The sequence below is a fragment of the Arvicanthis niloticus genome, chromosome 1 (genome assembly GCF_011762505.2).
Source record: "Arvicanthis niloticus isolate mArvNil1 chromosome 1, mArvNil1.pat.X, whole genome shotgun sequence".
Taxonomy (NCBI): Eukaryota; Metazoa; Chordata; class Mammalia; order Rodentia; family Muridae; genus Arvicanthis; species Arvicanthis niloticus.
This window is the reverse complement of record NC_047658.1, coordinates 93,992,272-94,007,040: the sequence shown is the minus strand read 5'-3', so window position 1 is coordinate 94,007,040 and position 14,769 is coordinate 93,992,272. Positions and strand designations below refer to the sequence as shown.

At 52.4% G+C, this 14,769-nt stretch overlaps 2 protein-coding genes across 8 annotated transcripts; one reads left to right on the top strand and one right to left on the bottom strand.

Moving 5' to 3' along the window:
- Positions 1–225: 225 nt before the first annotated feature.
- On the top strand, positions 226–10,651 carry Ino80e (INO80 complex subunit E). Of its 4 annotated transcripts, XM_034502114.2 has the most exons (8): positions 226–367; positions 526–596; positions 783–835; positions 4,236–4,314; positions 4,402–4,513; positions 4,838–4,954; positions 8,654–8,745; positions 9,245–9,807. In XM_034502114.2, exons 1-7 carry the CDS (start codon positions 287–289, stop codon positions 8,723–8,725), a joined length of 585 nt encoding a protein of 194 aa, XP_034358005.1. In that variant the 5' UTR covers positions 226–286; the 3' UTR covers positions 8,726–8,745; positions 9,245–9,807. The 4 variants fall into 4 exon arrangements, with proteins under 4 accessions (XP_034358005.1, XP_034357995.1, XP_076798887.1 ...); XM_034502104.2 differs by lacking the exon at positions 8,654–8,745 and having other exon boundaries at positions 9,245–10,651; XM_076942772.1 differs by lacking the exon at positions 8,654–8,745 and having other exon boundaries at positions 4,889–4,954.
- Doc2a (double C2 domain alpha) lies at positions 10,207–14,769 on the bottom strand. 4 transcript variants are annotated; one of them, XM_076942730.1, is made up of 11 exons: positions 14,410–14,769; positions 13,325–13,668; positions 12,886–12,965; positions 12,627–12,701; positions 12,406–12,515; positions 11,168–11,294; positions 11,025–11,084; positions 10,779–10,942; positions 10,617–10,698; positions 10,439–10,535; positions 10,207–10,352 (listed from the first exon to the last, which is right to left on the bottom strand). In XM_076942730.1, exons 1-11 carry the CDS (start codon positions 14,760–14,762, stop codon positions 10,207–10,209), a joined length of 1,638 nt encoding a protein of 545 aa, XP_076798845.1. In that variant the 5' UTR covers positions 14,763–14,769. The 4 variants fall into 4 exon arrangements, with proteins under 4 accessions (XP_076798845.1, XP_076798848.1, XP_076798856.1 ...); XM_076942733.1 differs by having other exon boundaries at positions 13,325–13,608; XM_076942741.1 differs by lacking the exon at positions 14,410–14,769 and adding an exon at positions 14,140–14,382 and having other exon boundaries at positions 13,325–13,608.

Sequence of the window (14,769 nt, the reverse complement as noted above, 5' to 3'; positions counted from 1 at the left end):
CTTTTGGCTCCAAATCTTTATATCAGTTTAGAATTAATAATTGCGCCCCCCAGTGTCCAGCTCCTCTGTGACCTCAGCTCACCGCGAAGCCATTGGAAGCTGCGTTCCTTTCAGGTCTTCCCCCGTAGGGCGGGTGGTGTGATTACGCTCCCTGCGCGCGCGGAGTACGCTGGGAGTTGTAGTCCGTTTCACACGGCGTTGAAAAGTCTCCGGAAGTGGAGGTGTGAGAGGCCGGGCGGACTTGGGTAGCGGGACTCTGCTCCGGGACGCTTCTCCCAGGCGGGTCATGAACGGACCAGCGGACGGCGAAGTGGACTACAAAAAGAAATACAGGAATCTGAAGCGGAAGCTCAAGTTCCTCATTTACGTGAGTGCCGGTGTGGGGCGGTTGTGGAGTGTGAGGCCTAGCTCTGAGAGGACCTCAGTTTACCCCTGTGGTAAAGGGGGTGAGTAAGGAGAGATGTCTCCGGATTCTGGGTCTTCTACGGATCGCTCTTGGCTCAGCACCCGCTCTGTCCGCTACAGGAACACGAGTGCTTTCAGGAGGAGCTCAGAAAGGCGCAAAGGAAATTGCTGAAGGTTTCCCGAGACAAGAGGTAAGGCATGTTGTGGACACAAGGGCAATGTTACTATTAGGAATCCTCGTTCTCACTCCACCCTGGAATAGGACCCCACATGCATGCAGTTTTAGGAGGATCTAGTGGGTCTTCTAGGAGGGACTAGGTAGAGCTTAAGAACATCACCAAAATGGGAATAAACATTGTCCTTCCCACTTCTCTCAGTTTCCTTCTAGATCGACTTCTGCAGTATGAAAATGTGGATGAAGACTCTTCTGGTGAGCAGAGTCATGAACGTTTTTAGGAAGACATGAGATACTGGCACTTTAAACAAGTGTTCCTGGGTCCATCCTCTTAGGATATGGAAGCTGATGCATCCCCTCCAATGGTTAAGCCTAGTTGCTGCCTCCTGTTGCCTTCTTTCTGTTTTGTCTTTTTTCACCCCACAGGACAAAGTTTTCTCTGTGTAGCCCTGGCTTGCCTGGAACATGCTTTGTAGACCAGACTAGCCTTAGGCTAGACTCAGAAACCTGCCTGCCTCTGCCTCCCAAGTACATACCGGGCCCCTGGATTCTTAAGTATTTACTTACCTGCTGTGTTCTAGGCATTGTGCTTGGCACAGGCTGGCAAAATGAAGGAAGCCTTTCGCTACAAAGAGAAACTTTGTCCTGTGGGGCGAAAAAAAGACAACAGAAGGCAGCAACTAGGCTTAACTATTGGAGGGGATGCATCAGCTTCCATATCCTAAGAGGATGGACCCAGGAACACTTGTTTAAACACTGGGGCTTGTCATTTCTATCAGTTATACGTAATAAGTGAAAAAAAATAAACTAGAAAGATACAGTATTACCCATGCCTGCAATGCATGGCAGAGGCATGGAGTTCGTTACTGAGACCCAATCTTTAAAAACAAAGGAGAATAACAACTCCTGAAAGTTGTCCTTCAACATCAGAACACTCACTATATATAGCATGTAGGCCTCTGCACAAACACACTAATGTAATGAGAAGAAAACCACTTTATAAACCAGGATTTAAGTGACGGGGAGAGCTTAATGAGGATTCAAGATGGCAGTGACTGCGTGTAATGGGAGGTAGATTCCAGCCGGTGAGATGGCAATGACTACGGTGTGACGGGGTGGCCGTCTGCTTTGCAAAGGGTCAGGAAAAATTTTGTTTTATAAAATATTGTTGTTGAAACAAACTATGGCTCATGTGAAAAGCAGCCAGAGCCAGCATATTAGTAAACAAAATGGCTCTGTTTTATTAGAACTTTTACTTGTGACATTAAATTTTGAATGTATATAGTTTTATAATTTTCATAACTTTTTACTTTTTTGTTTTGTGTTGTTTGAGTTATATTCATTTTGTAGCTCTAGTTGGTCTTGAACTCATAATCCTACCCAAGCCTCCCTCATGCTGGAATTTCATGCTTGTGCCACAACACCCACTTAGCCACCTTTTTTGTTTTTTAAGATATTTATTTTTATGTGCATGGGTGTTTTGCCTGCCTGCCATGTACACACAGTGCCTATGGAGGCCAGGAGAGGGCATTGGATCTCCTAGAATGAGTTACAGATGCTTGTGAGCAGAGAAGTGAGTGCCAGGAATTGAACCCAGGTCCTCTGGAAGAGAAGCCAGTGCTCTTAGCTACTGTGCCATCTCTCCAGCCCACACCTAGTTTCTTTTGAGATGGCTTATTGCAGGGGCACAGACATTTGTTGCTGAACCTGACTTGTTGACTGCCTGAATTCAGTCCCCAGGACTTACATTGTAGGAGACAATTGATCCCTTAAATTGTAGTCTGACCTCCACATGTGTGTGCCCATATGCACACAAATAAGTAAATGTAATTTTTTAAAAATTTAAATATGAGTTTCAACCTAGTTAAATGAAACTATGTTTCAAAGAAAGGTGGGTGGGGTATGAAGCCAGGCACGGTGAACAGGCCTTTAATCCCAGCCCTTCATGGGAGGTAGAGGCAGGAGGGCCAGAAGTTCAAGGCCAACTACAGCTACATAATGCCCTGTCTCTAAGTAAAAATGAAAAGCTAGAATGCAAAAGCCACCTGCGCATGATGTCTTATATCTGTAGTCCTAGCATCAGAAGGCTGAGACAGGAGGATAGCTCTAAGTTCCAAGCCAGCTTGAGCTACAGAGTAAAACCCTATCTCAAAAATAAATAAATAAATAAATAAAGAAATAAAGAAATAAATAAGACCCAGTTAGGCATGGTGAAACATGTCTCAAATTTAACACGTAGGAGGTTGAGGCATAAGAACCACCAGTTTAAAAGCTAGCCTTGTCTGCATATTGAATGCCAAGCCAACCAGGATTACAGAGAGCCATCTTAAACAACAACAAAGTGTTCTAGCTTGTAGATCACACAGAAGCATGTAGTATCTAAATTGTGTATGAATGAGAAAAAGCCGCTTTAAGATGTGTGTAGGAATTGAAGTAGCAGTTCACCTGAGTACCCCAGACTGGTGTGTACAACAGCAACAGAAATACCGATTGCTGTTTTTCCAACCTAAGTTTTTGTTTTGGTTGGTTTGTTTGTTTGTTTGTTTTTTACATTTAAATTTAAATTGTAGGCAAAGAGCTAAAGAGATGTCTTTGCAGTTAAAAGCACTTACTGCTCTTGGAAAGGCCCCAGGTTCAGTTCCCAGCACCTATGTGGCAGCTCACAACACATCACTGTTTCAGGGATTGAATGTCTTCCTCTGACTCCCTCGCACAATTATTAAACTGATATAAAGATTTGGAGCCAAAAGAATATAACCAAAAAGAAATTCAGTGTATTGGTGAGAGAGTGTTTTGGATATAAAGAAAGGATCCGCCAGGCAGTGGTGGGGCAGTGGTGGCGCACACCTTTAATCCCAGCACTTGGGAGGCAGAGGTAGGCAGATTTCTGAGTTCAAGGCCAGCCTGGTCTACAGAGTGAGTTCCAGGATAGCCAGGACTACACGGAGAAACCCTGTCTCCAAAAACAAAAAAACAAAAGAAGGGATCCAGGTAGAAGATAACATACAACCATCTTCGAGTAGTGATTGCCGAGTGAATGGCAAGCCTTCTGGGAAGAACACTGAGCAAGCAATAACCAGTGTGCCAGAGGCCCTGGGTCACACTAAAGTATGTGGCCAGAGATACTATTGAGTTGAACAGTAAGTGGCAAAATGGCTGAGTAGGTCATGGTCATTTTAACATGTTGGTGGCCTGAGCTGGTAGCAGTTGGAATGTGGAGCAGAGGAAGCTTTAATGGTGTTGAGGGATGTTTTAATGGGTCCCTGGATAAGGGAAGTGCAACAGAAGCTAAGGGTTACTTAGAGGCTCGTGAAAGAGTGGGCCGTGTTGGTCGAACAATCACTGACCTGAGTTCAGACTCCATAGGCACCCTCCGAGCTCAGTGAGCTCATCTGGGAAGCACAGGTGATGTACTTCCCCCTTCTGTGCTTAAAAGCCCTGGGAGAGTAAAGGAGCCCATGTGTTGACAAGAGTGCCAGGGAGGTGCTTACATGATAAGTAGGTATGAGAGCTGAGAGACTCCCCAGAACCACATGCTCGCACATGTGCCAACTGGGAAGTCACCTTCCCCAGCACCTGTCTGTAGTGTTGAGGTTACAGACCTTGGGGGTAGATTGGGAAACTCGACAACCCCACTGACCCTCCCTCTCCACAGATTCAGATGCCACTGCCTCTTCAGATAACAGTGAGACAGAGGGGACGCCCAAGTTGTCTGACACACCAGCCCCTAAGAGGTAAGCAGGAACCAGAATCTTCCAGGGCAGGAGTGGGGCATCTGGGCTTTACAGGTGTCTCTAACTCTTGTCCCTATCCTTCTCAAGGAAGAGAAGCCCCCCGATGGGAGGAGCCCCATCCCCTTCCAGCCTCTCCTTGCCTCCTTCAACAGGATTTCCTCTGCAGACTTGTGGGGCCCCCTCCCCATACCTGAGCTCGGTGAGTCGGCCTAGGAGGTGGTGGGCTACTGTGCCTGGGAATACTGTGGGTGCTGTGTGGGCAAGGGTGCGTCTGACCAACTCAGTGTGTCCACGTGTGGCCAACAAGTAACCTCTGGCGGGTGTGAGTCAGGACTGTCTACTCTTGCCTGTGTAGGACTAGGGGCAGACCCAGGACACAGTCCTGCTGCTGTCCCTTCCTTCTGTTCTCAGGAGCCTGGGAGCCACACTCATCAGCATGTCTTTTGTTTTCCATTCTCCTGTGTACATTTCCTCCCTTCACCTACTCCATTTCCCATCTCCATCTTCCTGCTCCCACCTGCAGCTGGCTTCTCCCCCTTACCCCCCATTCCCTTCTGACTACCTGGCCCTGCAGCTGCCTGAGCCCAGCCCCCTGAGGCCCAAGCTGGAGAAACGGCCCCGCCTACCCCGGAAACTCAAGGTACCCTGATGTGGGATTATAGGGAGGGGCCACAAAGGCAGGACTTGGATCTAAAGGAGGCTAAACCCTAAGGGGCATGTATAGGAACCTAGTAGTTTTACTTGAGAAAGGGTCTCTTGTAGCATTAGTTAGGAGGATGACCTTGAACTCCTGGTTCTCCTACCTCCACTTTCTGGTGCTAGGATAACAGGTGTGTGCCACCACACCTGGTTTATGCAGTGCTGAGAGTTGAGCCCGGGGCTTAGTGCATGCTAGGCATACCAACTGGTCTCCACCCTGCACAATGTCCAGGAATTTTGAAAGGTTAATTTGAGATGCTTAGTCTCTCAGCCCAAGAGTCAGCACTGAAGGGCAGAGCAGAGAACTGTGCTGCCAGTGGCACAGTTAGTCTTGGAGGACTCCAAGTCAGGATGCTTGAGGTCCTGCCTCAGCCTGGCTGTGTAACCAGGACCTGTAGCATGGCATGAGGGAAGCATTTCTGTACAAGTCATGAATACTGTATGCAGCCTGGAGCTGGAGCTGGGTAAGGATTGTGATGTTAGAGTCTAGTCAAGGCTCCCACAGTTCAGAACAGTGTGACTCTGAGCAATCGACCAAGACTCAAAGTGGTCAAACCAGGTAAAATCAACACGTGTCCACAGAGCACCTCCTGTGTCAAAGGTCTGTGTGGAGTGCCACAGCTGTAGTAACGAACATCGAGACAAACCCCTGTATAGAGCTCCTGTTCTGGCCAAATTGGCAGAAGATAAATAAGAGATATTGGCCCTAGTAAAGAAAAAGAACAGAATGGGTGGGACTTTAAGGAAGACAATCTAGGGTGCTATTGACTGCATCCAGGAAGCGAGCCTTGAGGAGTCTGGGAAAGGGTTTCAGTCTGGTGGACATGCTGTTGAATGAGGAAGCCAGGTGTGTGGTAGCTCACGTCCTCAATCCCAGCACCATGGAGGCAGAAGTAGGTGAGTACTTAGGAGTTCAAGGCCAGCCTCGTCTACAGAGTGACTTTCTGGCCAGCTAGGGCTACATAGTCAAGATGTGTCTCAAAACAAACAAGCAAAAAAGAGGTGCTGGTGGGGAGGAAGCTGGGCCAGTGATGAGAGCCGATAAGTGCCAAGGATGTAAGCACATGGGTCCTAGAGAGACTAGAGAGTAGGCTTGTATGGGAATGGAGTGAGAGCCTCTGGGCCAGGGGAGCAGGCAAGGTCTAGGTCAGCTTGCATTTTTAGACACATGGACAACATGGCTCTGTGGAGACAGGCCTGGGTACAGTCAGATGGCAAAAAGGAAGTGATTACAAGAACCTTGCAGAGTGTGCCATGGATCCATGACAGAGAAGGTCTGTAGGGTTTCTTGAGAGACCCAGTTTGACTGTGAGGGAGAGAAGGGATCCCAGGATTCTAGGGCTTACCTGAGAGTGATGATGCAGACGGGCAGCTTTCCTGAGATGATTATGGAAGAAGCTGATTCTAGAAGGGAGATGAGAATCAGCCTTGGACCTGTCGAGGGCATCTGGAAATGCTCGCTAGACAGTGGCCTCTGTGAGCTGGGGCTCTGTAGGGCTGTGTGAATGGAAAAGAGGAAAGGCTGAACATAGAGCTTTGGAGTATGAGAAGCAAGCCTAAGATGAGGGGAGATGGTAATGCCCGTCAGCTGGCCAGCAAAGTTGAGTAGGGACCAGGCTAAACAGCTCTCTCTCGGTGCTCCTACACCACAGGCGGAATCAGTGTATTTATAGTGGCTAAGTGTGAATTCTGCCTGGCATGCTGCCATACGCCTTCAATCCCAGCATGTGGAAGGAAGAGGCAGGTGACTCTGTAAGTCTGATGCTATCCTGGTCTACATAGCAAGTTCTAGGCCAGCCAGGGCTATATCTCTGTCTCAGAGAAAGAAGAAATTGGGAGGGAGGGAGAGAGAGAAAAGGGAAGGATAAATGAATGAATTCTTGGATTAGAAAAAAGACTCAGTGGTTAAGATTGTTTGCTGCTCTTCCAAGGGACCCAAGTTGAGAATTTGTGTAAAGCGGCTCACAGCTGCCTGTACCTCTAGTTCCTAAGGATTAAGTATGCAGTCTTAGGACTTGGCATGTGGCTCAGTAGTAGTTCTTGCCTGACATTTTCAAAGCCCTGAGTTTGATCCCTAGCACTGGGAAACAACTGGGATAGTAATGTATCCTGGCTTTTCCTGAGCACAGTCAGGACAGTGGGGAGAGAAAACTGGGCACAGCAGTCTAGGGCGGGTAAGAGCTTCGGATGTTTGGATGCCGTGCCTGGGTGTGTAAGGAAAGGCTGGGCTCAACTGCTTTTGCTTCCAGGCATGGAGAATCAGAGAAGGGTAATGGAGCACAGGGTCAGTAAGATGGGTGGGGGCGGAGAGAAACATGATGGGGGAAGGTGCAGCAGGGCTGAAGGACACGGAGGTAAGAGAGGCCTAGACACTCAGCACTGAAGAGCTGAGTCCCAGAAGTTTCTAGGTGGGAGATAGAGGAGGTGGCAAGAGTGCTGGAGCATTGGCCTTAGCTGGATTTGAACCCAGCTCTGTCATATACTCACCATGTGACCTTGGGCATGTCACTGAACTCTCTTTCATGGAGCCCATGAGAGGCTAAAATGAGTGAAGGATGAGAACCTAGCCTAGCCAATGCCTGTGCCTTGGCAGCCCCATGGAGCCACATTGGCTGCTCGTGGTCATGCTGAAGAAATCCTGGGAGCAGGGTAGTGATGCAGAGGGGAGCCTGTAGAGGCCTCGTCCCCCTGGAGTAGTTCTCTTTAGTCATGTGTGTGCATCCAGCTCTCTGTGCACTCGGGGTTGTCTTGGTTACTTTTCCATCGCTGGAACACCATGACCAAGCCAACCTGTAGTGTTTATTTGGGACTTGTGGTTTTAGAGGACTAGAATCCGTGAGTCTGGGGAAGGCAGAGGGGAGAGATGGAGAGCATCTGAGCCAGCTGAGAAGACTGAAAGCTTTTGAAAAGTCCAACCTCACCTCCAGTGACACACCTCCTCCGACAAGGCCAGCTACTTAATTCTTACAGTTTGACCAGCTAGGGACCAAGCATTCAAACATAATGCCTATGGGGGAGGCATTCTCATTCAGACCACCACAGGGGTTCTGGTTCTTTGCAGAGCTGTAGTTTGCCATCCATATTTTCTGAGACCTCACCTACTCTAGCCCCCTCAGATCACTCCACAAGCAGAGGTAAGGGAGGGGTCCTTGAGAGGCAGAGAGCAGGCCACAGGCCAAGTATGGCAGTGTCAGGAGGTCATTGTAGAGACCACACATCCATGTTGCTTGCTACCCCAGTCACATGGGCACCTTGGGTGCTGCACAGTAAGGACCAGCATCTTATTCCTTTATTTTCTGTTTCCATACTAGTTCCTTCCTCTGACATATGGCCCCACCTCTCTTCTAGGATGGCCTATAAAGTAGAGATTATTGATAGAAGTCACCTAGGCCTTATTAGTGTTCAGTTTGTGCCCTTGGCACATGAGCTATCACAAGCATCCAGGGAATTCTCTTGAGGGAGGATGTGTAAGGACTGGCAGGGTGGGGCAAGCAGAGTCCTTTCAAACTCAGAGGACAAGGCGTGACTTTGACAGATGGGATTGAGCCAGACTGTTAGGCCCACTTCACTGCCCATCCTGAGGGCAGCCAAGGCCAAGGCCCTCAAGCAGAGGAGTGACATGCTCAGGTTTGTGTTCTAGAGTGATCACTCTGGCCGCAGTGTGGAGGAGGATCTGGATCTGGGAGAGGCTGAAGGCAGGGAGTCCAGTTAGGAGGCTGGTACCTAGACCAGGTGAGCTGAGAGAAGGTCCTGGCCCAGGCTGGTGGCTGCTGGGGTCCCAAGGAGGGGCTCATCCACAATGTCATAGAAACTGGGGAGCAAAGCTACTGCTTAGGCTTCTGGCTTAGGTGGCCTGTGATGCCTACCATAAACCAGTGAATCCCACAGGAGGAGGAGGGAGAGCCGACCAGTGGTGGCAGGTGGTGCCCAGAGGCAGGAGGAAGGCACTAGTCCTGAATCTGGCTGTAACTGCTGGCACAGAGCAACCAGAGTGCCTTGCTAGAAAGAGAAGAGCCCAGCTTTTCTGCCAGGCTCCCTGTCAGACTCCCCTCACCCCATCCCCATCATGCCTCCATCACTGCCCCTCACCCCAGGCACTTCATGGCTTGAGACTGAGGGGCTGCGGTGGGCCCCACACACACACCTTGAACTGCCTTTCAGTGGGCACTGTGCAGCTTCCCAGTGCCGATGTATCTAACTAGACCTCTTTATGTTTCTCCCTCTGCTGCAGATGGCTGTGGGACCCCCTGACTGCCCTGTGGGTGGACCGCTGGCTTTCCCTGCCAGGGGTTCTGGTGCCAGTGTTGGGGCAGCCCTGACCCCCCTGCCTCCTCCTAAGATGCCTCCACATACAATCCTGAGCACCGTCCCTCAGCAGATGTTCAGCGATGCAGGCAGTGGGGATGATGCCCTGGATGGAGATGACGACCTGGTGATTGACATTCCAGAGTAGCCACCCAGTGCTACCTGCCAGGCACCCCACAGCGCTCCTCCTGTGCCAGCACACTCGAGCCAACTTCCTCAAGAGATGTTTATTGATGCCCAGTTGCCATGCTTCGGCCACTGACACAGTCAGAAAAGGCGTAAACATGCACAAATGTCCCCGAGGAAGGTGGCAGGGGCCCTGCCCTTACATCCCAGCCCCATCCAGGGAACAGTTATTTAAATCAGTGGCCAGAAGGGTCTGCTACATCTTAGGGAGGTAGAGACCTATGGTGGCCACCCTTGAGAAGAGCAGCTGCACAGGGCTGGGACACTTTAATGAAGGCTCTATATTAAAGAGTTGGCTCTTTCTTTCCTTGTCTTTTCCTCTATTTGGAAGTGTTCTCCTCTAATCTCCCCTAATCTGACCCCTCCCTGTGGGGCAGGGGACCAGGCAGCTTGGAGAGGCCAAGAGAGGAGCTGCAGGATGGGGTGGGGCACTGGCAGGAGACTCCCACGTGGCCCTGTGCATGGGGTGGTTGCATATTTGCAGGTAATAGCAAATCAGGCAGGAGAAAGTTTGCATATGTGAATATAGCTCTCAACGGTCCCTCACAAGAAGACAGACCCACGGTCACAGAGACTCACAAAAATAAGACAGGTAGTGTGGGGCAGGAGCATCCCACCCCATGTAAACGTGCAACACACTCGTGCGAAGGTTGGGTACTGGACCCGGCCCCAGAGGGCCTGTGCTGGGCAGCTGCTGTCCTCTCAGGCCACAGGAAAAGCTCCTGCTGCTGGGGGCAGCTCACTGGTCAGGGTATGCCAGCGCTCCAGGGCTGTGTCTGGCTGGTGTAGACAGTCACTCCAGTGTTTCTGGGCCTCTCCCCGGGCTCCTGGTCCCAGAGACACACCACCTGAAGAACAGGCAGTGCCGGCCAACCTATTAGATGCCAGCTCTCCTCCACTTCTTTCATGGCACCTGGTGGGCTCTCTCACTCACCTATGAAGTCATTGGATTTGCCAATGTCGTAGTCCCAGACTGTGACTTCCAGGGTCTTAGTGGCCAGAGTGGAGAGTTCCATCTCATAGAAGAATTCCTGAGAACAAAGGCAGGCGGTGCTTTCTGTCCACACCGCTGTCCCCAGCCCATCTTTATTTCTGTTCCCTGCCATTTTTACCTCATTAAATTCTGGGTTTAGCGTCTTCTTCTTTACACACGTTTTATGCTTGGATTTCTTATCCACGTCTGGTCTCAAGTACCTAGGGGAGCATGAAGTTAATTAGGGACAGGCTAGGCCCCAGAGCAGTTAGGCTGGGGTCAGGTTTGGGCAAGGGCTCACGTCTTCACATAAGGGTCAGAGTAGCCGTTAACATCCATTGCAGCCAGGTGAGCACAGCGAACAATGCCCACCAGCAGCCCATGCCGCTGCGAGCTGTAGCTGAGGCTCAGCAGGATGCGCCCACGCTCTTCCAGCAGCCCAAGTCCCTGCTCCGCCTGCTCTAGCTGCCAGAGAAGGAGGCAGAGGTTAGTCTACAGTGTTCTCCACCTCCCACCCAGACCGGGTTCTCGGCATCATGTGCCTCACCTCCTTCAGGTAACAGGATATGCCCCTCAGCGCCGCAGACATTGAAGAAGGTGAAGGAAGCTGAGGGGGGCAAAGAAGAGGTTCTGGCAAGCTGACCTTTCCAGATCCCCCCCACCCCCCATACCTGTTAGCCCCACACGGACCGGGACCTGGCGCTCAAGACAGATGTTAAAATGCTTCTTCTGTGAAGGCTTGAGGCGGCGGAGGGGCACTCGGATCTCCCCAATAAATTCATTGTGGCTCAGCTTGTCTTCATCACAGACAGAGATCCTGGCGGGGAACTGCAGAGTCAGGGCCCCTGGGTATCTGAGCCCCACTCCGGAGGGAGAAAAAGGTCCTCAGACCAGTCCCAGCTCTGCCCTAAGTTCACCTCATCTGCAAAATGGGTGGGAGCTTGAGAAGGGCAATTGGATATGCCCAGGGTTGTCAAGTATCTTATCAAGAATTACCCAGGTGCATAGGATGTCCTCACAGCTAGATCTGCTCCATTTCCCACCTGAGGACAAGTGCCAGCTGAATCCCACAGGTGTGGATGGGTGGGTATGGCCACAGACACAGTGGTAGTAACCAGCCAAGGACTCCTGATTGACTTGGGTGCCCTGTTCTTTCCCATTTGAGCAAGTCCAGCCTGGCCCAGATACAGCAGTGTGAGTTGAGACATGAGTGGTTACGGTATGAAGGTGTGTGGAAATCCCAGCCCTGCTCATTACCTGTGTGACCTTGGGCAAGTTACCCAAGTGCCCTAAAGCTATCATGAGGGTCAAACAAAGAGATGCTCCCTAAGAACCAGGTATGGTGGCACTGTGATCCTAAGCACTAAGTTCAAGGCTAGCCTGGGCTGACCCAGTCAAAACAAAATACTGCCTCTGTGACCTCGCGGGTCCATTGTCTACTGTGAGGTCAAGTTTTCTGCTTCTACCTTTATCTCTCCTATTACCCAAGAGTAAAGGAAGAAGTTTCTCCTGACCTGGACTTAGCTGCCAGGCTCCCCTTTAGGGGGACTTCTTACACCTAACGTGATGGCAAGTTCTCTGCCTCGGAAGACTTCCCCTCAGATTATAGGTCGATAGGGCAGACAGCCCAAGGACAGCAAAGAAACCTGTCCAGAAGAAGCACATTTGGGGCTGCGCCTCAGATCAAAGACTGAAGTTGGCAGGAAGCCAAGAGCATGTAGGCACAACTGAAGGCCATCAGATGCCAAACCTAGGCCTCTGCTAGAAGACCTACAAGAACATTGAAACCTCCTGCTGAGGGCTCTGGGGAGCCGCTGGTTATTGTGGGGTGTCAACAAAACAGGCTTGATGGAACATAAGGAGATGGACCAAACTAAGATTCCAGTGACAGCTTTCCCAGAGGTGCTGCCTGAAGGAAAAGCCCTCACCTGAGCACCTTGTGGGTGATGTCATCATCTGTGATGCCACTGTACGTCAGTTCCTCGTTCCACACAGGGTTCAGTGTGTTCCTCTGTGTCTTGGTTTTTAGCTTATTGGCCTGGGGCATGGGGACAAAGTGTTCTAATGCACGGAACCTGTGGGCTGCAAAGGTTTAAGGTGGGGGTGGGAAAGGACCCATAAACCAAGCTAGTTCTGGAAGGAGACATACCTTGCAGGCTCCTGGCAGGAGGTGCAGCTTTACGTAGGGGTCAGCCAGGCCGTTGAAATCCATGGGCTTGAGGCCCTGGAGGGAGGACAGGATGCAAAGGGGATTTTAGACTCCCAAGCCTTTCTCCCTCCTCCTGCAGGACTAGATCCCCACAGATTACAGTTCCAGGGAGGCAGAAGGAGTAGGAAGGAGTACATTCTGATTGGGGGAAGATGGAACTTCCACCCCAGGGTGGCAGCCTAGGAAGGAGGATACACACCTTGGCCCTGAGGATTCTACAGTGCAGCATGCAGGAAGCCTGGTCATAGAGAAGGTCAAATTCCAGCGTGCCCAAGGCAGCTGCAGAAACAGGGGACGCAGAGAAAGTGGAATGAGTCTTTGGTCCAGGTCAAGGTGTGAGACCTGGTGGCTACATGGATGTGTCCACATCCCTGCTGGTCTGCCAGTGTATGTGCAAGAGGCTGAGCAGCCATGTGCATGCCTGCGTCTAGGTCCCTGGCTCGACCGCAACTGTCTGTGTGGGTGGTGGAGTGTCTCAGCAGAAATATTGAATATTGAGCCTTGCTGAAGCTGTAATCTGCACCCAGACTGCAGCTGTGGTGGCGGGACTGCCCTCCCTCCTCCCCATCCTCCACGCACACGCACATATATTCAGGAGGCTGCTCCCTCCCACAAGCTCACTGAGCCCCCAGACTCACTGGTATCATCCGAGTCGTAGCTGTCTACCTCAGCTCCATCGTCAGGTGTAGTGGCCCCAAGGAGAGCCGCAGGGGGGGCCAGAGCCAGAGGGGCCAGATGAGCTGGGGCTTCCCCGCAGCCCCTGCCGCCACCGCCACCCTCTGGTCCTGGTCCCCTGCGAGGGAAGTAGTCGGAGATCTGGCGGATGGGCCTGATGGGTCCAGGGCACACGTTGATGGCCATGTGCTCCTGGATGTTGATGGTCATGCGATCGCCCCTGCGGCCCCTCATGCAGCACCTCTGGCTGGGAGACGGGTAGAGCTGGAGTGGCCGGCTGGGGTCTGGAGGAACCTCACTGCCCTCCCTGGGTGTCAGGGAGAGGATGAGCTGCGCTAGCTGGTGGGCAGGCAGGAGGCCAGGCTTCACAAGGGGCTGTCTGGGTTGCCAGATCAGTCCTGGCAGACAGGTCGTGACTCCCTCTTAACCCTGACCACTACCTGCACATTGTCCCTCTGTCACCTTTCCAGGGCTTTCCTCTCATCCTGGGTTCTCCCTCTGTCCCCATCACCTCAAGTCCTCCAGGGACCCCACAGCTTCCCTCCTTTGCTGCTCTGAAGCTCTAGCCATCTTCTGCATCGGGCGCGGGGCTGGCCAGGGTGTCACCCACCCCTCTAGGTTTCTCTTCACTCAGCCCAAGCTTCTGCCTGCCTGCCTGCCTAGTCCCTAACCCGGGTCATCCGCCCTCCCAAGGTAGGGACCCCCCACCCCGCCTCGTTTTCTCTACCTCTCACCCCCACCCTCACCCGCGCTCCCCTGGCCGGTCCAGCCCCCGCACCTGTCCCTGAGCCTCCAACAGGTGCCCGGCACGGGCGGCCCGTGGGCGCAGGCTGGGCGGCGGCGGCGACTGCGGCGCGGCGGGCGAGGACGGAGCGAGAAACGGCGCGGGGCGGGAGTGGCGGGAGCTGCTGCCGGCGGCCGGGAGGGGCGCGGGGCGCAGAGGGCCAGGCACGGGCCCCAGAACCCACGCGAGTGTACACACGACACGTGTGCTCGCGCTCACACCCGCCCGTGCGCCTTGGGCCAGCTCACACGCGTGCACACTCACCCGAGAACTTGGCGTGTACCTCCGCGAGAGGCGCCCGGTGTTCCCCAGCTCCTCCCGGGAGACCCAGGCCCCCGCCCCGCCGCGCAGCCCTGGCGCCTCCCGCTGCCCCGCCTCTCGCCTTCGCTGCCTCCCAGGGCTCCAGGGCCCGACCACCCGGCCTGGTTGCCATAGCGACGCTGGTTTTCACTCACACCCCCATCCCAGAAAACACCAGAGGGGAAAGGAAAGGGCAGCTGTCCTACCCCTGGGTGTCCGTGGGTGTGGCTTAGAGATCCGCAGTGACCTAAGGACCCGCCGGAAAAAGGAGAGACCTGCTCCTGCTGCTCTGGGGAACCACTATTAGGCTTTCCCATCCCTCCT

Coding starts and splice junctions, on each gene's coding strand:
- Doc2a (XM_076942730.1), bottom strand. CDS start 14,762: ATGGGAAAGCCTAATAGTGGTTCCCCAGAGCAGCAGGAGCAGGTCTCT. Junction 13,669..14,409: donor GGTACACGCCAAGTTCTCGG/GTGAGTGTGCAC, acceptor CCTGACACCCAG/GGAGGGCAGTGAGGTTCCTC. Junction 11,085..11,167: donor GTCTTGAGCGCCAGGTCCCG/GTCCGTGTGGGG, acceptor TGCCCCCCTCAG/CTTCCTTCACCTTCTTCAAT.
- Ino80e (XM_034502104.2), top strand. CDS start 287: ATGAACGGACCAGCGGACGGCGAAGTGGACTACAAAAAGAAATACAGG. Junction 4,315..4,401: donor GACACACCAGCCCCTAAGAG/GTAAGCAGGAAC, acceptor ATCCTTCTCAAG/GAAGAGAAGCCCCCCGATGG. Junction 4,955..9,244: donor GCCTACCCCGGAAACTCAAG/GTACCCTGATGT, acceptor CCTCTGCTGCAG/ATGGCTGTGGGACCCCCTGA.